Raw genomic sequence first — 25,373 nt, forward strand, 5'->3', positions numbered from 1 at the left:
AAATCACATCTCATACAGATGCTTAGCTTGATGGAATCAGTTATCATCCATTCTTAGGAATTAATTAAACAACAGGTAGATGTTTTTAGATATTTGTAGCAGACAAAACCTTTCCAGAAAAGGGATCCTATAGTGCTTACTATCAATCATGGCAGGGTACCCCATAGACATAAAAATCTGTTGCATCCATAATACCAGCATAAGTAGGACATACTGTACATTGGGTTATTTTTGTGTTAGGTTTTGTTCATCCTTATGGCCTTTGAAAGGCCAGTTAAATCTTTAGCCTGGTCATTGTTCACATTTCATGGCCTTTTACTATGTAGATTTAAATAGACAGGGAACTGTTTGCATAGGGTCAAATGCCTAAAGATGAACATATATTATCCGATATAAGTTGTGATTGGTGTAAAAGTACTTTTATATCATTGCTAATGAAATCATATTGCACAAAAAACAAGGAAATGTTTTGACATAATTCTTATGTTGTTTCTAAAGAGCAGACAAAGCTATATTTTTATATTTTACATCAGCTTATTGAATTTAAGAAACCAGGAATTTATATTCTTAATAAATATTGTGCCAAATTGGAGAATAAATGATTTAAACAAATAAAGCCTAGAAGTTAGTTAAAATTGTCTCATGAACTGTGGCTAGTCACGTACACGGGTTTTTAAATCGTGTGTCAGATTTATATAGGTCTGTAGTGTTACACCTGAATGTGTTCTGTAATAAAGGTTTAGGTTCCAAATTATATAATCTTAATACTTTATAATTTTTCTTCCACAAAAAAAAATGCATTTAGTATTGACTCACAGAAAACTGTCAGTGTTGAATTCATCTGTCAAGTTTTAGAAAAGTTTGACTGTAACCCTTTTGCTAGCTAACAGTTCCCATGAATCGAGGGTAATATTTTTCCTGAATTTTGTCAGTTATTTACTGTGACAGGGTGGTCAGATTTCTGTGGTTGCATTGTAGTAACTAACAATGGTAGTATTTATGGTCAGATATCTCTGGTTATGTTGAAGGAACATAGAACCCAATGGAAAGAGAACTTATAGCAAACAGAGGTAAAACAAGCTGTATAACCAAGCCGATTTTTGTAGAGTAGGTTGTAAAATTAATGACAAGCATACACAAAATTCCTAAATCAGATAAAATCAACAAGGTAAATAGAACCAAAGTAGACAATATCAATACAAAATCTTTTTATTATCATTTGACTATATAAGTTCTATTTTGTGTTCTCTTCAGGACCTTGGGATCAAAGATGACTTTCACAAGATGTCTCTTATGGTGTGTATAGATGAATTATGTGGGAGAGATTCAAGCATGGTATGTATCTCAATTATTTCGCATCTTTTAAATAATTTGTTCAAACAGATAAAGAATAGACAGACAAGTCATCTTGTACTTAAATTTCCCTCTTCATTTTCCAATGAAAAACAAAGATTTACTGTAAGGCTGACCTCATGACAGTTATAACATAAACTGAACTAAGCTGTATTCATTAACCTGCTTTCAGGCCTTAATATCTTAGGTCTTGTTAGATCTAAAAGAATTTTAGCTCACTTGCCCTGTTGTGTCTGAGGAAATAAAGCTTTGAGTCTTAAATTCAGAAAGTACTTGAGAGTGATTGCCCTTGTTTGGTGTCTATTGTACTTCATCTGTCAAAGACTCATCCTCTGAAACTACCTAGCCAATGAAGTCTTAATTTGACCTGTGTTATTCTTTTGGTGTCAAGTAGAAAGACTATAGTAGGGGTTGGGATCAATAAGGAAATTCAGAAAAACAGAGACAATTGTAATTTTAATCTGTTCTAACAACCAGTGAAAATGTTCAGCTGACTTTTGTCCATTGTAAGTCAACCTATTTTAGACAGTTGATTAATACTCATTCACTTTAATGGTTCTAGATAATATTGAAATATTTTTTTCTTATTTTTTAAGAACTAATTTCAGGACAAGAGCCTTTAATATGAATTTTAGGATACATGTGTGAAATATTACATGAATTATAGATCACCATATCCACTTTAAATGTGTGTTTTTGACAGTTTTATGCATACTTGTTATTATATGTGTTTTTTTTTTATTTCATCCTAAAATTGATCAATTTTCTGATAAAAGCCAGAACTTTGCCCACCAGAGCCTCAAATTGTATTTATTTTATAGTAAAATAAGGTCCAAATGGGACAGTTTTGATCCTTGTGAGAATACTAGTCTTTATTGCACTAATATACCTACATCAAGATTTTACATACATGCAAAATTAGAAAAAATCTGTTTTAATGGATTACATATTTCAATAAGAAAGAACACTGCATCTGTCCCAATATTACTTACTTTTCTCCTCAAAGTAATTCAGTAATGAAAGCTGTCAAGCTTGTAATTAAATATTGGGTAACAAGAATATATTATGGAGAACATTGAACTGTGCTTTTTTTCTGAGTGTATCCTTACACTAAAATCAAGTCCTGTTATACATCATTATTGGCAAAATATCAAATTAATTCTATCTCTGCTGTTTATTAAAATAAAACTCCTCTACCTTTAAAGTTTCTATTTTTAGTCAGACTGACATATAGTCAATTATGACCCCTCACTGATTGACAATTTGCTAAATTACAAGTCTGTTTTTCACTAGATTGATGATCTGCTAGGCGCCAACATTAATTGTAGTGGTATTACATTCAAACTAGGCCATTTCATATGGAAATAAAGAGGAGTTATCCTATTTTTAACCCTAGTCAATATTCTATAATTATAGAATCACAAAAATGTCACCATACTTATCAGAGAATAGTTCACCATTGATAAAAGAGGGCTGTCAGAAGAATTTGTCTGTTTCTTTTATCTTTATCCTCCACCTACAAAAGTAGAAGGCATATGGATTTTCTTCCAATCTAATTGATATTAGTTCTCTGCACTAGCTCCTCATTTTCATTCGGTTGTTATGTCGCGCAACATATAAACAACCCAACAAAAATGAGCAATTCTCCATTTCAGAATCTATTGTGTTCTGGGTAATATTTTCAAAAGCGTACACCAAAACATTGTGATTGGTTAAAAATGTCCCAAATAATGGAAACTCAACCAATGACATGATGTTATTTTCATTTTGGGGTACGAACAATGAAATTACCCATTGTCTTAGATTGATTTACATTCTGAAACGGCCTATTGGGAGAACTTATTTTAATTAGTCCCCTACCGACAAAGTCTAAGGGACTTTAGATTTGCACTCCCTCCGTCCGTCCGTCCGTCTGTCTATCTGTCTGTCTGCCTGCAAATCAGTTTTCCACACTTTTTTTCTTTGTGTGCTTGAAGATATTGGTTTGATATTTGGTGTATTGTTTAATCATGACAAGTTACAGATCAAGTTCGAATTTTGTTCCGGTCTGACAATTTTGTGCAGAGTTATGGTACTTGGACTTAGAACATTCACTTAAATAATAATGTTGACTTGATATTTGTTATATAGTTTACAACATGACAAGTTAAAGATCAAGTTAGCATTTTGTTCCAATGCAATGAATTTTTTACAGGTAGGGGACTATGTATTGCCATGCAATACTCTCAGAATGCTTGTTTATTACTGTTTCTCGTATTTGTTAAATGTTTATTGTTTTGTAAAATTTGTTCTTGTGTTTGTTCCCTTTGACCAATCACTGTCCCAGGATAGGGGGAGGGTTGGTGCCTCCAAAAGTGTTAAACCTCGCCACATTCAAATGTGCCTGTCCCAGGTCATGGTGCCTGTAGTTCAGTGGTTATCGTTGGTTCATGTCTGTCATGTTTGTTTTTTATAAATTGTTTTTGTTGTAAATTAGGCTGTTAGTTTTCTCAATTAAATTGTTTCATATTTTTCATGTCAGGGCCTTTTATAGCCAGCTAAACGGTATGAATTTTTTTCATTGTTGAAGGCTATATGGCTGCCTATAATTGCTTAGATCCACTTCATTTAAACTTCATCTCATACCACATCTCCTTATTATACGACTGCAAAAATTTTTGCGGTCGTATATTGGTATGATGTTGGCGTCGTCGTCGGCGGCGGCGTCCGGCGTCGTCCGAAGACACATTGGTTTTCGCACTCTAACTTTAGTTTAAGTGAATGGATCTCTATGAAATTTTACCATAAGGTTCAATACCACAAAAGGAAGGTTGGGATTGATTTTGGGGGTTATGGTACCAACAGTTAAGGAATTAGGGGCCAAAAAGGGACCAAAAATAAGCATTTTTGTAACTTCAAGACATAACTTGTGTGTTAGTGTATGGATCTCTCTGACATTGTACCAAAAGGTTCCATATCACAAAGGGAATGCTGGAATTGATTTTGGGGGTAATTGCCTCTAAATATTAGGAATTAGGGGCCAAAAAAGGGGCAAAAAACAAGCATTTTTCTAGTTTCATGACAATAACTTGTGTGTAAGTGTATGGATCTTTCTGAAATTGTACTACAAGGTTCCATATCACAAAGGGAAAGCTGGAATTGAGTTTGGGGGTAATTGCCCAAAACGTTTAGGAATAAGGGGCCAAAAATAAGCATTTGTCTAGTTTCCAGACAATAACTAGTGTTCAAGTGTATGGATCTCTCTGAAATTGTACCACAAGGTTCCATTTCACACAGGAAATGCTGGGATTGATTTTGGGGGTAATTGCCTCAAAATTTTAGGAATTAGGGGCCAAAAAAGGGGCAAAAAACAAGCATTTTTCTAGTTTCATGACAATAACTTGTGTGTTAGTGTTTGGATATTTCTGAAATTGTACTACAAGGTTTCATATCACAAAGGGAAAGCTGGAATTAAGTTTGGGGGTAATTGCCCGAAACGTTTAGGAATTTGGGGCCAAAAAGGGGCCAAAAAACACATTTTTCTAGTTTCCAGACAATAACTTGTGTTCAAGTGTATGGATCTCTCCGAAATTGTACTGCAAGGTACCATACCACAAAGAGAAGGCTGGGATTGAGTTTGGGGGTGATGAATCATAAGGGGGTTCAAAAAATTGGGGGGGGGGGGGTTTTTTTTTTCCTTTTTTTTTCTTTTAAAATTTTCCATTTTAAGTTGGTTATTTCTGATTTATATTTAAAAGCAAATAATAATGATATGGTAGGAGATACACACCAAACAGGATGTGTAAATTATTATATAATGAGTATTGTGCAATAGCAAGACATTTTCAATTGCACAGTATTGCACAATAGCAAGAAATCTTCAATTGCACAGTATTGCGCAATAGCAAGAAATCTTCAATTGCACAGTATTGCGCAATAGCAAGAAATATCCAATAACACTTGCGCAATAGCAAGAAATTGTCAATTGTGCAGTATTGCGCTATAGCAAGAAATATTCAATTGCACAGTATTGTGCAAAAGAAGATACTTCGTATAAATTGCTTATTTCTTGACCAATTTCAATGGGGTTTTATTCTTGATTTATTGAGGTTCTTTAATATGCTGAATCTAACCGTGTATTTAGATCTTTGGATTTTGGGCCCCGTTTTTAAATTGGTCCACATTGAGATCCAAAGGGTCCAAAATTAAACTTTGTTTGATTTCATCAAAAATTGAATTATTGGGGTTCTTTGATATGCCGAATCTAACCGTGTATTTAGATTCTTAATTTTTGGTTCCGTTTTCAAATTGGTCTACATTAAGGTCCAAAGGGTCCAAAATTAAACTAAGTTTGATTTTAACAAAAATTGAATTCTTAGGGTTTTTTGATATGCTGAATCTGAACATGTATTTAGATTTTTGATCATGGGCCCAGTTTTCAAGTTGGTCCAAATCGGGGTCCAAAATTAAACTTTGTTTGATTTCAACAAAAATTGAATATGTGGGGTTCTTTGATATGCTGAATCTAACCATGTATTTAGATTTTTGATTTTTGGGCCCGATTATCAACTTTGTCCACATTGAGGTCAAAAGGATCCAAAATTAAACTTTGTTTGATTTCATCAAAAATTGAATTCTTGGGAATCTTTGATATGCTGAATCTAACCATGTATTTAGATTTTGGATATTGGACCATAATAGGTGAATGTCCATTTTAAAATTTTTAAGTTCTTAGACCACATTCATTCTGTGTCAGAAACCTATGCTGTGTCAAATATTTAATCACAATCCAAATTCAGAGCTGTATCAAGCTTAAATGTTGTGTCCATACTTGCCCCAACTGTTCAGGGTTCGACCTCTGCGGTCGTATCAAGCTGCGCCATGCGGAGCATTTTATTTTTATATAGTTATTGAGACATGAACAGATAATTAAATGGTTATATGATTATAAACATGTCCTACATACATTACATACACTATCACATACTGTGGAGTGTGGATTCATTATTAATCAATCAGCGGCAATTTTTGTGGATTTCGTGGGTATAGATGAACCCTAAATTTATTTGTTCAACAAAGTACACATTTTCTGTAAGCTTGAATGCAGACTGATACAAATCCATGAAATGAAACGTCCACAAAAATATATGTTTCCTCTTTCCAGAGAAAATTGTTATTTACAAAAATAAATGAATCCACAGTAATATATATATATATACTGTGGATTCATTTATATATACATATATAATTCGTCTCAAATTTAACCCAACAATGTTAGATCTTTAAATTTGCGTTAGCAAATTTTTGTTCTTCCCTCAGTGGGATTCGAACCCTTGCTTCTGTGACATTTGATTAATTTGAAAAGGATGTGACTTTTTTTATACGCCCAGTTACGGGTCGTGATATGGTATACCATTGTCCGTCCATCTGTTGTTAATACTTTGGACAATAACTCAAAAACGCTTTCACCAATTTTCATGAAATTTGGGAGAATTGTTTATATCTATTGACGTAAGCTCCCTTTTGATTTTATAAATTTTAGATTTTTTACACTTTGATGGTTATAGAATTTTATTTGTTCCAAGTATTTCTAATTGATCATATAAATTCATTTAAAGCATAAAGATGAGCAAAAAGGTTATAGGGTGTACCATGCGGCCATGGTGCAGCTCTTTAATAAATTATTCTCAACTTTTTATCACTGCACCTGTGCTGTTGAAGACTATGTTGATCTCTATATGTCTTAATTTTCTGTGTTGTTGGGTTGCTGTCTCATTGATGTATACCTCACATCCCTTTTTATTCATACCTCGAATTGATGTGATTACCACCATTTATATTTCATGGTTCATCACAGCAGGGGGGACTTCTGAAAGAGACGGAAAAAGCTTTTCTATAGTCTAATAGTCTAGAAGTTAATTAATGTCCTCTTTCATTTTCATGTTTTATATTGAATATATTCAATAATTTATTTGGCCAAGTTAGTACACAGTATAGTTGTTTGTGAAATGGAAGTAATTCAAAGTAAACCTGGCAGACAGGTTGAGGATTTTGAAAAGGAATTAATGTGTAAAAAAGTGAAAATATTTTTTTAACATAAAAAAAAAACATGCATAGCAACAGTTAAAAAGATAAAAAAAGATCAATCAGGAAAAAAATCCCCCCCCCTTTTTTCAATGTCAAAATGTGTGTTATTCTTCAAAAGTTGCCTCTGTTTTTCATGTAGTGTTGATTTTTCTATTTAAAAAAAAAAATTGAAATGAATCCCAAGATAAAATATTTGATATGGTTTTTTATGTGACTAAACTTTAAAATTTCCTTCTTATCAGCAATAAAGAATATTATTATCAAGTGCATTATATAAACACATAATGTTTTTTGCACAAAGGAGTGTCTTTTTTATGTTAATCTATAATTCACTCCCTATTGATCTATATCATTTGACACATGCCTATTTATACACATTTTCTTTTTATCTGCTGACCTACATAAATCCTCAATAATTTTCTGTCTAACAGCTACATCATTGTGTGTGTCAGTGTATAGGTGTATATCACACATAAATCCAATATGTCCAATATTTTTTCTAGGCCATTGTGGTCATATTACTTCTCAACAGGTAAAACCTCCTGCCAGCCATTATTAAAGCTGACATGATGTTATAAATGTTTGGATATTTGCCAAGCTTGTTTCTGGGTTAAGCATTTGGTTGGTTGACTGATTAGCCTGACCTAAATGTGTGTTCATTGGAACAAATCTATCTCAGTAGAGCACAGGGCTGTCTAACTGAACACAAGTGTTTTAACAATCGAGGATTTACTCAACTAAATTACTGTGCAATATGTAGAAATTTATTAGTGAAATACAATGGATATGTAAAAGTGATTTAAATTTATGGATTTCATTACACTTACTGTTTATTTTAATGGAATTTTAGATTAAAAGAATTCATAATTTTGTGAACTGGGAAAAGTTTGTGGATAGAAATTTTTATGTCGCCTCTGCAGAATTTGACCATATTAACGCATTTGTTGTTTGATGTTCAATTCAGTGACCTGTTCATGGGATTTAACGAAAATGTACGAATTTTCTTCTTCCATACAAACATGTGGTTGTCAAAATGTAGGATCTAATCTTTGTGACTTTTATTCACAGCGACCCTATGCTTCTTCACTCCCATTATCAGGTCAGATTGTTGAAATGGAAGGTAAGTACTATATCTTTAATTTGACATAATAAATCCTCAAAAAAGGGGGTGGGGGAAAATCCCCAATTTTCATATTTTCATATTCATATTCGAGAAAGGGGAAAGCTTAAGTGCGTAAAAATATTTTTGCATGTTTTCTTTTAAATTTTTATCTTCATTGAAACAAAGTTAACTATAAAATTGAAATGAAATATATATAGTATACATGTAGATACAAATTAATAGCATTAATTATATAAAGTTGGAATGGATTAAATTGCCATGAGATAATCTTTCAAAAACTAATAAGATTAACATTTCCCTTATCTTTAATATAGCATTAACTTGAAGTGAAGTTCTTATAATATAGCAGACTTTTAAGATACAAAAAGTCTCAAAATATATAAAAGTAGGCAATCAACTATGCTTTTAGTATTTATTAGATAAGACAACATAAAAAAAATTGCTATAATCAAAACGACAATTGTAAAGCATTTAAAATAGAGAATCTAAAAATTTGTATTTAATTCCTTGTCCAAATCTTTCATTTATGAGGTATCTTGTCTTCTCATGCATGGTTATTTTATCGGACAATTTTAGCTTGCGGCACATTTCATGTTATAAAGAGAATGTATGAAATGTACATGTAATCGGTTTCTGCGGTTTAATTTGTTAAAATTTGGGAATGACGGTACCATTTTTTTTATTGTAACAATATTTTTAATTGCGTTTAAGTATTCCCTTTGTTTACTTATATTGAAAGATGTCAAGAATACATACAATGAATTTATGAAAAAGAGATTTTAAGGTTTTGAGTTATTACCTTGAGAACACACAGGAAGTTTTTAGTCTTTGATAATTTAAGCTGATGCATTTCTTTAAAAAAAAATTCTCATAAATCATTTTGAACATGTGTTTCATTTTATGATTAGATTAAATAGTTTGTCTCAGTAAATCAACAGTCTTGTACATATTCTTATACTTTCTCATAATCATTGTGACACTTAACCAGGGCAAAAGTAAAAAAAAACAAAGCTTGGTTTCCCTAAATACCTACTCAATATTTTCATGCCCTAAAGTTTTTCAACACTCTTTGATGTGAATCATGACAAAATTCTAAGCCTCACCATATACTCAATGTACAAAAAAAATTCTTGAGGAGTTAAACTCTTAACTCACATTCTTGTTTGTTTGTATTTAATCCTTTGTGAATTAATTGAATTAAATTTGATGTAGATTTTAATGAATTTGATTCTATTTTCAGCAGATGGAGCAGCATCCGAACACAGGTTTTCTGAATATAGTTTCCCTTCCATGCAGAGATGTCACCTATGTGATAAGTTTCTTTATGGTTTAATTAGCCAAGGTCTACAGTGTAGAGGTGGGTACCAGTACAACTCAATTATTTTATACAATATTAGGGAACCTTTTATTGTTTTATGTTGTTATCAAGAAACATTAAAATAATAAACACACACACACACACAAATATGACAATTAAAAAAATTTGCTCAAAACAAGAATTTTGTGGTGTATGTATTATATATTATAAGCTCATTTTTACCTACCTCTTTTATTAACAATCTGTCATCCATATGCTATCGATATAAAAAGATGTTAATTTTAGCTTAAGTTGTAGGAAAAGAAGGATCATATTTCCTTCCAGACGGTTAAATTCCTTATAATTAATTTCATTACTAATGCCAGTTTTTCACTGTACATCTACATTATCTCAAAATAAACTGACAGGTACTACTTTAAATCTTGATTTATAACTAAATGCTTTTTTATTTGGCAGGTTTTGGTTTACTTATAGACAAATTTCTTTGTTATATAACAATGTTCAATTTTTTTTTCTCTTTTGCTGGGAATAGAAATACTGTAATGTGTCTGTTCAATCATAAGTGCAAAAAGTTCTTTTACAAAATGTTTTACATGTAATTCTCAAATGAACGGACTAATTGTTAAATGCTGACACCACACAATTATGATGTAATAATAAAACAATACACATACATCCTGCCACTGAATGTTATATGATATTTTCTTCTCAAGACAGTTAAATTTTCACTTTATTTCAAAATCAAATTTAAAATTCAACTGTCGAATGTGGAGAAAATACTAAGAATTAGATAAATATATTTATACTTTGTACTCGTACCATGTTTAAACATTAGTTACTATATTACTGTGGATTCATTTATTTTTCGTGGATACCAATTTTCATGGTTTGAGGAAAAATTGTATGTTTGTGGATATTTATTTCATGGTTTTACCAAAGTCTGCATACAAACATAGAAAATTTGCACTTCCTTGAACACTTAGATTTATAGTTCACCTTTACCCTACAATCCACTAAAGTCAGTATCCTACAAATAATAATCAACCCTCAGTATTAAATTAGTTTTTATATGCATTGCTTTCTTTGTTTTTAACCAAAAATGACATTTATAAATTTTGACCGCCATAATTAATGAAAATTGCATTTGATTTTTACAGAGTGTGGAATGTGCTGTCATCGCTACTGTTCTTCATCAAGGCAATCTGAGTGCAGCGTGCCAAAGATAGAAAGATTAAGACGACCCAGTTTTACTATTAGTGAGTTAATGTTCAGTTTACTTCATGTTTTAAACACCACTTGTTAAGCATTATCTCTTATTAAGTCAGTACTAGAATAGCAATGAACCAGTGGGTAGCAAGAGAGCCAGTCTAATTTATCTTTGCTTTTGTAAAATTATCTCAATTTATTTTAACACAGAGAAGGAGTTGATTTTATTTCAAAACTTTTATCAGAATAAAATTTGCATGGTAGAATTGTTTTTAGCTTGATATGAAGTAATAGTGTTATTTTATTCTTAAACTCATTATTAGAGAAAGTATTTTCAATTTATATATTTAAAACAATTTTAATAAAAAGGGTAAAAAGACAATATATTGTTTTCTTCGTTGCATTGTATTTTAAAAATAATAGTATAGTTATATGTATGTTTGTTGGTGATAAAGGACTTGACCACTGGTCAAAGGGGAGGTAATTATACATAGGTATTATTATTACTGTTTGTTACATTTATAGACTCAGTATTTGGAGAAGATTTAGCAGAAGAAATAGGAAAAAATAATACAGAAACCCCTTGGGTCATTTCTAAATGTACAGAGGAGATTGAAAAATGGTGTGAAAATCATCGTAAGTATTCATACATACTTCCATACCATTTAATTCCCTCTGTAGAGAACTGTTCTTTGTGTTATTGAGTTGACCTGATTTTGTTAGTTAAATTAAGTGAAAATGTCTATTAATTTTAATGGTTTTTCTTTATTACGTAACATCAAAATGCAAAGTAGTGTATTGTTATGAAAATAACAGGTGAAATATGTAACAAAGCTTGACATCTGTTGCCCCCATGTAAGAATCTTATGAGGAATCGACCCACACAAATTTTTGAGTTGATTAAAAAGTTAAATAGAATATTCATATATTAATGTAAAAATAGTGGCACTTTAGTTGATAAAAAAGTGAAACAGAATATTCATATATTAATGTTAAAAAATAGAATATTCATATATTAATGTTAAAAAAAGTGGCACGTTAGTGTATTTAATTGAAAATGATTGGAAGGATAATTTAAGACCTAAGTAACAGTATGATGTTGATGCCCACTGAAAATAGATCAGTTAAGAGTACACACTGTCAGTTTAAAGTACATGACGTCACTGTTTCCCTTTCAGAAACAGAAGCATTAAGTGTATATAGAATGTATGCCAAGTCAGAAGAAGTTAATGCTATAAAAGTCCAGTTGAATATGGGTAAGTTATTTACTAGACAGGTCAAAGGCCAATACACTCATATTTTGCTTAGCTCATTTGTCAAATTTTTATGTTTTGCGTAATAAGCATTTGTTTCTCCTATTTCTTTGCGAAAAAATTTCATGTCTTGGAAGGTTAATTTTTATTAAGTTAAGAAAAACAAGGATTTGTATAGTGAGACACTATACAAATCCTTGAGAAAAATAATTTATTACACCAGAGCGGTTCCATAAAAACATATATGGTACTCGGGAAATTCAGTTTGAAAATGGTGTCATCACCTTTAATATAGGGAATTTTAGAATTTTACAAACATTTCTCTGTAACACCCACCTATGGTTGTGATTTTTCAGTGCCTTCCCTGTGTCCCATATATACTTATATGGAATAGCCCTCTGCAGCCCTTTCTAAAAACAGATTATATCTTAGCACATGTGACATAAAAAGTGTTGATGTTTTATGTTTATTTAATTTAATATGTCACTTGGTTGAAGAAGATGAACAAATATAACTTTTTTTGGAACTCTTGGATGTATTATTTATTAATAACTGTAATTCAGGAAGTTGTGTACATCACAAAAAATTTGGCAACTAATAAATGCAACTTTAATGACAGGTTTTTTAAAGGTAGATGGCAAGCTACAGTTGTAAGTTCCCCAATCGTTCAAATGTACAATTAAAGTCACAAGTAATTAGTTGTAAAATGACACTATATAAATATGCTCTCATTAAGAAATGATTTCAGAAAGAATTTGTCAAATTAAAGTTTGTAATCTGGCAATTAAATATTTTTTGTATATGACCCAGGTAAATGAGGTTACTTAAAGGGGCACTGGCTGTCAAATTCATGATCACTGATTTGACTCAAATTCTCATAATTTTTTTTAAATAAATGTAAAACATTTATTCAAATTATAAAAAGGCTAAAATAAACAGTTTACAGGACATGGGCATGATAATAAGTAGCTTCGTTTCGTGTGTATTTTAGTCTAGACGCCATCTAATTAATTGTCGAGTTGAACTCCCCCGAAGACCACTGATGCCCATATAAGCGATATAAACATAAATATAGATATAAATAGATAGTGGAACTGTGCATTTTGATTCTTCGAGGTCTATTTAATTTCATTTATAGATTAAAAATATATGTTAATCATCAATTTTTCCTGTAAAAGAAGGATTTTTTTGAGGATCGAATCAGTCAATCAAATGATTTACCTTTGTTTCACTTTCAATGTTGAAATTCTTTTCTTTTAAATAATAAAACATGCACACAATTCATGCGTTATCCATCTCTAGCTACGGGGTTAAATTGAAGTTCACATGAATATGGATTCAATAAGGTCGAATTATTCACTTGCAAGTGAATAATTCATCATCAATGTTTCTTAGCTTATATTGACAAAATTCAACCATACTGGCTGCTAAAAGCGAATTATTATTCCACTATTTCACTTTCATTAATGATTGAACCAAAAAAATCATATTTTATATTTATTATGTATTTCGTAGCTAGTGCCCCTTTAAATTGGTAAAAAAAATAGTTTACAGAAATCCTATTGTTAAAACATTAAAATTTGAATATTTTAAATAATTAAATTGTAATCTCTTGATCTCAGATTTATATTGCTGTATCATCAGAAATTAGTCCCCCTCTTTATTTTTTTAAGTTAACACAATTGATCTTATCAAAGATCTATAATAGTAGGGTTAAACATTTCTAGTACACTTGTAAAATGGAAAAAATAATATATATTTAATAACTTCCCCGCAAAATCTAAGTAATTACACAGAAACTGCCAAGAATTGTACTAATTAAACCAAATATAGATACATAAAGGATTTATTTCTTTCTTATGAGACAAGATGATGTTATAAAAGCTAATTTACAAAAAGCCTTGAGTATTTTAATCAGCTTATTACATTATCCTTACTTAGTTTCCATGAAGTTTATTAGACCTAAATGAACTTTTTATGATAGATCTCTTAAGATTTTTTTTTCAGTGAATATATTGGTCAATTAATTATTTTTCAGTTTGTAAATTAAAAACTGTTCAATTAGACTGTTAATAATATCGACAGGATATTTGGATATTTTTGGATGTTTATGAAATCAAGAAAAAAAAACTCTACTGTTTTTACATGCTTTTGTAATGATCGTCATTTTTATTTTTCAAAATTGAAAAGTATGCAAGGAAAGAATGAATACTTATGATATTAGTGAACAAAACATTTCAAACCTATATCATTTGCTTAGATAACTATTTTTTGTGTAAAAATAAGCTATTTATATTATTCATAAGTTAGTACATGTACATAAATGTCTCAGGTGTCTGGAATAAAATAGTAATTAATGTATCCTATCAAAGTGTAATTCTGGTCATTTTGATCAAATATTATTATTTTATGCAAATTTTGTCATTAGGTTTGTATAGCCCATGGTAGGGGAGCTAACTCAATCATAGCCCATAGTTGACAAGTACTGGTGTAAATGCCAGGCACACATTACATACACATCAATTACTGTGGCCTTTGCAAGCTTTGTACATTTCATATCATTAAACACAGTGTATGGAAACTAATGGAGATAATGTATTTATTCTTTAAAACAAATATAACTTTATTTTTTTTTTAATTCTTGATGAAATATCAAGTGACTGACTGCTGATGATATTGTTCTATATGATATGAAGGAAAACAGATTTATTTATTGGTATTTTTTTTAAAAACATATTTAAAAGAATATTTTTCCTTAATTTGTTTTTTTGTTGTTATTTTTTCAGCTACAGAGCCATCACAAGTTAATTTGTCTCAGTTTAATGTACACTGTGTGGCCGGGGTTTTAAAGAAATATCTACGGGAACTACCCAATCCAGTGATCCCGGTAGAATTTTATGATAACTTCATCACAGCAGCAAGTAAGTATATATAATATTACTTATCATAGAGTTCATTTCACCTTTTGCAGCATCAGCATCAATAGATAGAAAATAACAGAGTTCTACAAATATCTGGACAAACGTAAACATTTTTTGTACTGGAAACATATTTCCAAGGTTAACATCATATTTGAAAAAATTTAATATACATGTATTAACCAGAAAAGAGTTGAATTGACAAATAGCTTTTAAGTCATGTGACTTTTTTGTATTAATCATTCTATTTGATTTGATTACAGAAAGTGGAGAACACTCTAAAAACCTAATTGATCTCACAACCCAATTACCACAACCGCACAAGTCTACGTTACATTTTCTCATGGGTCATTTTATACGACTTTGGAGAATTCAACATGAATCTGGAACTTCGGACGGCCTGGATAAACTGTCACATGTGTTTTGTCATATACTATTACGTCCTCCATGGGAGAAAATCATGTAAGTTATCGATTTATTTCTAAGAAAGGTTTTTGTGTCAGTCGTGTAGGTTGAAATGAGAAGTTCCATAGCAATTGACATTTCGTCAGATTTGCATAGCCCATAATCAAAATGTCAACCTGTTGGAATGGTAGCAGAATTTCAACTATCCATGACAACAGATTTCTAATTTAAAGGTTGCACGTCTAACCCAATAGAAACATGAGATGGGTGCTGTTCAAGTCTTGATTTAATATAATAAATGAAAGGATAAAATGTTCAAAATGTTTTACCTAATATAAAAGTAAGGAGATGTGGTTTGATATTAAGTTGAAAGTACTGAAATATGAAATAGATGGGCTGATTTTCATGCTATATAGCTTCATTGGTTTAATTATATTTATATAACCCTATTTAAATATAGTCAGCTTTAAAATCAGTATAAAGATACTATCTTTTAAAAGGATAGAACTTAATGTACACTCTCATATTTTATGAGATTCACAGATTTATGTATTTATGGAAGCTAATTTGAAATCATTGTAAATAAATGCGTAAAAAGTTTATGGGTTTTATTATTGGATAATTATTGAAGCAAGTTAATACTAGAATAAAAGCAGGTCACATGTTCCAATGTTAAAAGTGCATTTAATATTAGTACAGACCAAGTGGCTCAGTACATTCAAATTTTTCTACTTTTGTAATTTCCTTATTTAAAATTTGTCATAAAACTGATGAGGCTTAAAACGTGTTTGGTGAATCATAATTTCAATTTCAATATTGAAATGTTTTGTTCCTTTCTGTCAGTTGTTTCAAGTTTGTTAGAACTTGTATGTTAAACATCAGTTTGTTAGATTGATAATCAATGGAGAAGGGAAGTTAGTTTATACCATGGCCAATAAGAGGAAAACGATTTGTAGTTAAGTCAGTGAGGAATTTAGTGGGTGGGAAAATGCAATGAATTTGGTTCAGATTAAGTATCCAATTATTTGTATTGGCAATATTTGAAGCTTTTTCATCATTTCTTCTGTACATCTAAAACATTGTTGTAAATCTGAATATTATAATTTTTTTTTATGTAGAAAGGTGTTAAAGTGTATGTTATATGCAATTCTGTTTGACAGAACATTCAACCCAAATCAGACATTGAACCTAAATCAATCACCCTTAATGTTGGTGATCTCTGTTTAAATGTCAATCTGTGTTCAGTTTTAATATAATTAAGCTCTTAAACCTTTAGAAGGAAAAACCTCTCAATTGTTATTAATGTGGCATTACTGTATTTTTTCCTGTTTAAGTCTATGAAGGAGTAAAGCTATTTATAGGGGTTCAGCAAAGTACAATTATTTGGTTGGACAAATTTAATGGTTCTCCAGCAACATAAAACAGTTAAAAAAATCAATACAGTTCTCTCTAGCTGACCGATTTATTATAATAAAAATAAGGGTGAAAATGTTTTCAGTTTTTAAGCATTCGATCGATCGTTATTCGTTTTAGGTTTCTTACTTACAATACTTATCACAAATGATAATTTGTGGTTTTGTGGTCAGCCAGTATTACCTTGGAAGATGTCCAGTATGTAAATTAAATGCAAGCTGTTTCACTTTCTGTAGATTGATATGTAATATTTAAATTACAATACCTTTAGGCAAAACACCACATTTCTCTGTATAATTTCATTGTTCACTCATCTGTATCACAGTAGTTAATGCAGAACTAACATGTTAATGTTTTTACCCTCTAAGGAGCCTCTGACAGAAAAAAGATAATGGATTAAATCTTTGTATCATACACAATATTTACATCATTAATGTATGTACACATAGTACTGGATTAGATGTACACTGTAATATTGATTTTTGACTGCAGAGTTATCACTTCCTAGTTCATAGCTTGATTATGTTGTTTTTCATTTCAGAGAAATCGTGGACAATACAAAATTACACATAGACATTATTGAGGAAATGTTAAAAAATGGAAACTGGGGTGAAACTACACCCCCACTGGCTCCACCAGTACCACCTAGACCAGAAAATACATCTGTTGGAAGATCAGGGCTGGACACTTCAATTAGCCCTGAAGAACAGTTACGTGAAGCAGATTGGTACTGGGGAAACATTTCTCGGGAGGAAGTGAATGAACACTTACGTGATAAACCTGATGGTACTTTCTTAGTGAGGGATGCAACATCACCTGGCGACTACACATTAACTTTACGCAAAGGTGGAACAAACAAATTGATTAAAATTTATCATAAAGATGGAAAATATGGATTTGTAGAACCTTTGAATTTTGATTCTGTTGTGGAATTAATAGAACATTACAAGCATAATTCATTAGCAATATATAACAAGACGTTAAACATCAGGCTACTTCACAAAGTGTCCAGAAATATTAATCCCGTAAGTTTATTTAGTCAGGGGGATTGTAATTGGAATGTATATCATATGGGTTAGGGAATAAAAAGTAAGGGAAATTGTAGTAGATCCAACCGTAATGTCACTTCAATTTAAAGAAGGAGGTTCACAGTTGATTGCATATTAGAGATCTGGGACAAAGGAGATGAAGTTTGCATATAGACTTGTGTACCTACAGGTTCAGTCTAATTCTGTATGGGGTACATAGTTCAGTTTAGGGGGGGGGGATTTTAGAGGTGTACTGGATGGTTTCAACACTGGTATATATAATTTTTGAAAGAGTACATAGAAAGTTTATTTCCCAGATAATATTGCCTGAAGGTACTACATATCTACATGTCATCTCAATAAAAAGGGCACTAAGTGTAGAAAGTAAAATGTCTCCAAAACCACAAAAACCTGAGAAAAATTGTGTAGATTGATAATGATTTAACGGTATGTTTTAAAAGTGGAGGTGTTATTTGTTTACTTTTAAAAAGTTATAAATTAGTATTCAAAGATAGGTGTTAAAAGTCTTACATGGCTAAATGACAGTATGTATTGTGTTAAAAAATTATTCACATATGAACGATTCTCTTAATTGCAATTAAGTAGAATTCATGATGTGTTTGTGTGATCTCAAGTTTGTTCTTAGTAAATATAGGTATTGTAAAGTACAAAATATACATAGTTCATTGTTTGTCATTTAGAATTAATGATTCATTGTGTAAAGTCTTCATAATTATGAGAGAGTTAATTTTATAAATAATTTATGTTTAAGTGAGAAGACAAACCTGTGTTTTACCTGTAAGCTATAACTATACATGTTTATTTACAGGTGTATACAGATGTCTCACAGGAAGTACAAAAATTGCAGCAAGTTCACAAAGACTACCTCAAAAAGATGGCTGAATATGATAAACATTATGAACAACATTCAAAACTCAATCAAGAACTTCAGTTAAAGCATCAAGCTTTAGATGCATTTAAGGAAACCGTCAAAGTCTTTGAGGAGCAGTTAGAACTTCATAGACGCCATCATGCTGATGCCTCAGTCAGAGACTTACAGAGGTGATTATTTTGTCTAATATATTATAATAAAAATCCAGAAAATTACAACTCATTCTCTATGATATGTGGGACATTTTTATGTTGTATTGTGTATGGCAGGTCAACAAAAAATGGCCTTAATGGATGTTAAATTTGACGTAAACATCATAACAATGACAAGACTGACCCACCAGTGGACAGTCCACCTCCTAATTCATAAAATTATCTTTGTTATGGTGATATATATGTAGGCATTTATGGCTTATTGACCACAATTGGGGGATGATATGGTCAAGAAATAGTTTCAGATTTATAAATAGTTTTATTTAGGTTTTATGAATTCTGGTTCACTTAACTTGATCAAATGAGTTGACAGTTTTTGAAAGCAAAAGTAATTAAAAGAATAAGTTAATTAAGCAGTTATTAGAAACACATAACATACTTTATCATTGTTTATAGTATTGAAAGTATTGAAGACAGTTGAAGAATTGTTAAACTTGCTATGAATAATAATTTGATCAATCCTACATTTGGCTTAAGAGTTTGAGTCAAAAACAATTATAAAATAAATGTGAAAATGTAAACAAATTCAGTGGAAGAAGGAAGTATTTAGAAATGAAGTTACTGAACTTTTATCTTGTCAATTTACTTTTGATTTGGAATTCTAAATAGCAATGTGGATTTGCCAATTTAAATTGTAATAAGATTGATTGGATAGAAATATTGGCTTCCCCGTCAGCAGAATTAACAATAAGTGACATTCCTTTATTTGATTATGTTTTACAAATGGAATAGGTTGCCGACCGATTTTCTGCTGAGTCTACAAGAACTTGTTTAGAGATAGTTCTCTTGTAGATTGACTTTCATTTCCTGTATAGCCAGTCTAACTATGTGTTATTATTCAACATATTACAATAAAAAGAATGAAAAGCAGTTTCTCAGAAACAAAATACTACCAAAAAAGGATCTTTCTACAAATCCATGATTAAATTGTATTTCTTGGTTACCCTGTTGACTCCTGAGGACTTAGGTATCCCTGGTATTGATTGGTAACTCTATTAACATATATCAGTATAGATGATATAGATGTCTTTAAGTCATAGGATAACATTGACGTCACTCACTAATTTTAAGAAATGGATTACAACATTTTATTGATAATTAGATTTAAGGTTTTACAAATGAAAAAAATGTTGCAATGTAACTCCAGGATCCTTAATAAGAATAAAAAGAAGATATTTATAACAGAGTATAAGAATAAGTTTCAATAAAATGTGAAATTTTGTATTTTTTCTTTGCTATCTGAAAGTTTAATTGATTTTTTTCTTTCTTTTTTTTTAGACTGAAAGAAAATTACGATTTATTGCGAGGAAGACTTGACAGCATAACTGGTAGTAAAGAGCATTTAGAAGCAGATATTAGTGCTAAAACACAACGTAACCGATCACTCATCAGCGATATGAATGCCCTTCGACCAGAAATCAAACGATTAAATAGACAAAGAGATCAGATTAAGAAATATTTACAAGACCAAAATTATCCTGCTGAAGCTATTGAAAAAATCTTAGAGAGTGAAAGGTAAGCTAATTCAAAATGAAATAGAGGATAATTATTCAATATCATTAAAGTCTGGAAAAAAGAAAAATATTAAATATTTGTGGAAAACTTTTCATCAGAAGATGTATATTTTCAATTAAATTGGCTAACAAGTAGTATAGTGCAATATAGGGCATTTACAAAACTTTGATATTTAGATCATAAGCAACATGAATGTAGTGTTTTCTTTGATGAGCTGTGGCCACCTGGTAACAAGAAGCTTTGTTATTGACATTTTATACCTTCCAGAGGGAAAATCATTGTGGTATATCTCATTCTTTTATAACTGAACAGTAATGTTAGTGTATTTCCCCTGGAGAAATCTGTTACATGGCTATAATTTGTTCTGGTGGTATGCCTTCAAGCTCATTGGTGACCTTATAAATAGATAAACCCTTGGGCAATAATGGAACATGTCTTTTTATGTCTGTACAGACTCAGGAGTGATGTTACTGTATGCTTCAATAGATTTCTTACGTAGTTTGAAAAAAAGTTTTTAAGTTTGAAACAAATTGACTGGTTACCGCAGAAGAAACGTGACTCCTTAACTAGCATATCATGCATAGTATTAACATATTTTTAATATCATTATTTGACATTATAAGTACCAGCGTGGCGTGAAATTTCTTTAGATGGAAAAATGAGACAGCAGTTCTATTTTGAACTTGTACTATAGTGAATAATACAACTTTGTCAATTGATTTTAATAGGTTGAAATACATTAATTGTAGTATGATATTTTGGTTTAAAGTAAACTGGTTTTATATCTATTACAGCAAGGTAAAGCATGAAGAGAAAGACTGGTATGTTGAATGTGATCGTCCAGGGTCAGAAAAATTGCTGTCAAACCAAAGAGATGGCACATTTTTAATCCGACCCAAGAGAGATGATAAGAATGACAAATTAGTACTGTCCATTGTGTAAGTATTGTTTAAGACCTCTGTTTACTCATATTTAAGGGTAACCTAAATTAGTACTGTCCATTGTGTAAGTATTGTTTAAGACCTCTGTTTACTCATATTTAAGTGTCACCTAAGGAATGGGACCCACAATGATTTGATAAGGTGGCTAATTAAATGATGACAGATAGGGCTATTAATACATAGAAAAGTAGGTCATACAGCAAAAAAATGTTAGTGGAAGGACATATATGAACCTCAATAGATTCAAATGATCTATCCTCACCTCTCTCTTAAAAAAAGGGAAGAAAAAATTGCCATTACATCTAGATTGTCCAGTTGAACACTAGAAATTAATCTACAACATGTATGTAGGTCAGAAACGTGCTTTGATATAAATTTGAATATTAAAGACCTCATTTATATTCAGATAACCTATATGTTTTAGTTAGGTCATATAAATGTAATACAACCTGATTTTATGTTGAAATATCTTAAGATAATCCTCAGTAATCTAGGTCAGATATTGATAAGGAAATATAACATAGTTACAACATATAGGGAGAGTTACAAGAAAATAGTTCATATTGGGAAATAATTAAATACTGGAACATAAAAAAACGAACATCAGATGTTTAACATTTTAACATTATAAACCTAAAATAAATAGGTCTAAAAATACTGATAAGTCTCTTGCATGAAAGAGTATTGTACACAGACTAGAAATGTATGATTATTTTGTTCAAACAAAATAGCAGCTTTAAATATGTTATTAAGAAAATATCTATTTTTATTCCAGTTATCAAGGCACAGTCGGACATTGTTTAATTTACAAAGAAAATCATCATTATGGATTTACACCTCAAACATGTGACTTTCAAAATATAAATGACTTGGTTGAACATTACAGTCGAGAGTCTTTACGTGAACACAATTCCAAGTTAGATGTTAGACTGTTATATCCAGTTAACAAGGAACCAGCTGCTGCCGGACAGCAGAATGTTGACAGTGTTAACTATTTACAAATGAATCAGAGTTAACAATGACCAATGAAAATACAGTATTTTTATACCAAGACCTGAGCATGGACAAACAAAACTCTACCCACGTTAAAAGTCTTTCATTATGTTGTATCCATGCAAATTTCTTGAATGCCATTATATAATATAAATATATATATAAAGTGCTAAGTGTACTAACAATGCTTAAAGCTGATTCAGTCTCAAGCACCAAGATCATAAGCCTTGGTTTAAGATAACATTACTATGATGAGTCTGAATGTGAGGACATATTCCTCGGTAAATATTGTAGAAGTACCGTATTCTGTGATTTTATGTCTCCAAAGGAGTTAGTCTGTTAACATAACAGGGCAAAATTTGATGCTGCAATATCATTGTTATATGCTGTTAATGATTATTATATCATAACATTCTTTACATAATACACAGGCAAAAGGATCATTCCAAACACACAGTCAATTATAGTGTTAAATGACTTTAGGCATATTAATGATATAATTATTTACCATTGAGTCTGTCTATAACTGTCAACATTGTTTACTACTAGATATTATCTTGTAGAGATTATTGTGATCATGTTGATGAAGTTTGACTGTGATTACAGTGGTCTTGACTACAGGGAATACAAAATACAAAAATTCAAGCTGTTTCTTGCTGTTTATATGCAGAAATAATTGACAGTTTTCTGAGAAATTTAATTTTTGGGTAATAAGTTTCAAAAGAATATCAGATAAACAAATCAAAATTGCTGAAATGATATGAAATAAGACCAATAGTTAAGGGATACATTTGAAACTTACATGTCAAATATAATTTGTACTTACATATAAATCTATGAACATATGAAGGAAACTTTTGTCCTGTATATCAGAAGTTTTATTTACATTTAAGTGCTTAACCTAAACTTACATACTTTGTTATTATTTGTTATTTTTTACATTATTTCATAGTAAAATTGCGGTTTGTTCTAAACAATGAATGATTCCAGAATTAATGAATGAATATAGAAAATGTGTGCATAATAAGTGAAAGAGGGGACCAACAAAGAAAGTCTTTTTTTTTTTTTTTGGACAATATTGGGATTTTGTAAACTAAAATAACTATGTGATTTCCAAGTATAATGAAATTAATAATAAGTCAGCAAATTTTATTTAACATGCTTTTTTACAAACTTAATTAAAAAAAATGGATAAAACATTTTGTTCCAGTTATGATTTAGGAATGAATGGTTTGACATGATTTACCTCAGACAAAAACTATCAATGGCTTTCATGAAAATCAAACTATTGTTATTGAATGGTTTATAGATATGTTTATTTTTTACCATGTTGCCTTACAAATGTTCAAATGCTGATCATGTTTGAATGAATGATTGTAATTGATTGAATCACATTAATCATGATTGTATTGAGTGAATCACATTAATCATGATTGTAATCAATGATATATTTCATTGGTGCTAATTGTAGCGGCAGGTTATAGGGCATGTTTTACTTGACACAGGAGGGCACCGAACAATTTTAGAGTTATCCCCCCTTTTCTGTCCTCTTTAGTAGTGTTAAAAAAAATGGGGTCAATCTATTTACTGTGCCAAGAAAAATTCATTTCATTTAGTAATTAGAATCTATTTCCAATGTTATTGTCAGTATCTTGTTGTAGTAGGTAGTAAAGTGAAACATCTTTATCAATGTCTAAAAACTACTGTCAGATAGTCAAAAGAAAAACTGTTGTTTCTGTAGATTTTAGTTATGCAAATTTAGTTCATTCAGTTGTTTTACCAAATATCATAGGATGAAAAAACTACAGGATTTTTTTTTAATCATAAATTTGAAGTGTTCAGTCAGTGCAATTCATTAATCTTTATCTTCATACATTGCCATTTTAATATAGTATTTCCTTTCTCAAAGTCATTTTGCATAATGATTACAAGCATACTGAAACACTCTTTAAGGCAATTGAAGCTATATTTACATTCACTTCCAGGGTCAATCAGGTCAAAATTGTGAGAGAAAGAAGTAACTCATTCTAGCTTTTACCAAAAAAATCTATCATATTCAAACATGTAACGCTATATTTTCATTGCTTTGGAAAAACAACTGTACAATCTGTTCTTATAAATTATGTTTCTACTTAATTTAATTAAGGATGTGAATATATATAAAATGGCCGAATCAATTATCTACATTCCGTGGTATAATTGTGATGACCTTAGCTCTTTAGCTTGGCACTTTTGACCTCAGTTATTTGACTGATTTCTTCCTTGTTGTAAATGTTAACATGCCCCATTATTATCATGTGTAGAATTGCTCATCCAAGTCACATAAATCCTACAAAATAATAAAATAATGAAATTTATGTTAATGCTTTCTTTTTATTTATGCCTGTTTATTTTTAGCCTCAATTTTAATATGTCATGTTACATGCTGAACGTTTTAATTCTGCAGTTTCTCACTGACATGACTACAACAACAAACACATACACTGCAGAAAACATGTAAATAAAAGTCACATAACAAACACATACAATGCAGGACATGTAAATAAAAAGTCACATAACAAACACATACACTGCAGGACATGTAAATAAAAAGTCACATAACAAACACATACACTGCAGGACATGTATATAAAAAGTCACATAACAAACACATACACTTCAGGACATGTAAATAAAAAGTCACATAACAAACACATACACTGCAGGACATGTAAATAAAAAGTCACATAACAAACAC

The 25,373-nt window shown here is 30.6% G+C and overlaps 1 protein-coding gene across 3 annotated transcripts in view; it reads left to right on the forward strand.

Annotated features, from left to right (window-relative positions):
• LOC127706725 (phosphatidylinositol 3-kinase regulatory subunit alpha-like) overlaps positions 1-24,993 on the forward strand; it is a 177,208-nt gene extending 152,215 nt beyond the window's left edge. For 2 of the 3 annotated variants that reach the window (XM_052211385.1, XM_052211393.1), the window contains exons 7-19: positions 1,255-1,335; positions 8,488-8,539; positions 9,783-9,899; positions 11,018-11,116; positions 11,592-11,702; positions 12,245-12,322; positions 15,106-15,240; positions 15,501-15,699; positions 17,597-18,080; positions 18,913-19,145; positions 20,466-20,702; positions 21,497-21,640; positions 22,419-24,993. In XM_052211385.1, the coding sequence (XP_052067345.1) occupies positions 1,255-1,335; positions 8,488-8,539; positions 9,783-9,899; positions 11,018-11,116; positions 11,592-11,702; positions 12,245-12,322; positions 15,106-15,240; positions 15,501-15,699; positions 17,597-18,080; positions 18,913-19,145; positions 20,466-20,702; positions 21,497-21,640; positions 22,419-22,659 (2,211 nt within the window). In that variant the 3' untranslated portion in view covers positions 22,660-24,993. The remainder of the gene's footprint in view (positions 1-1,254; positions 1,336-8,487; positions 8,540-9,782; positions 9,900-11,017; positions 11,117-11,591; positions 11,703-12,244; positions 12,323-15,105; positions 15,241-15,500; positions 15,700-17,596; positions 18,081-18,912; positions 19,146-20,465; positions 20,703-21,496; positions 21,641-22,418) is intronic. The other variant, XM_052211401.1, reaches the window with a different exon arrangement.
• Positions 24,994-25,373: the final 380 nt, after the last annotated feature.

This window comes from Mytilus californianus, unplaced genomic scaffold, assembly GCF_021869535.1.
Source record: "Mytilus californianus isolate M0D057914Y unplaced genomic scaffold, xbMytCali1.0.p SCAF_1, whole genome shotgun sequence".
Taxonomy (NCBI): Eukaryota; Metazoa; Mollusca; class Bivalvia; order Mytilida; family Mytilidae; genus Mytilus; species Mytilus californianus.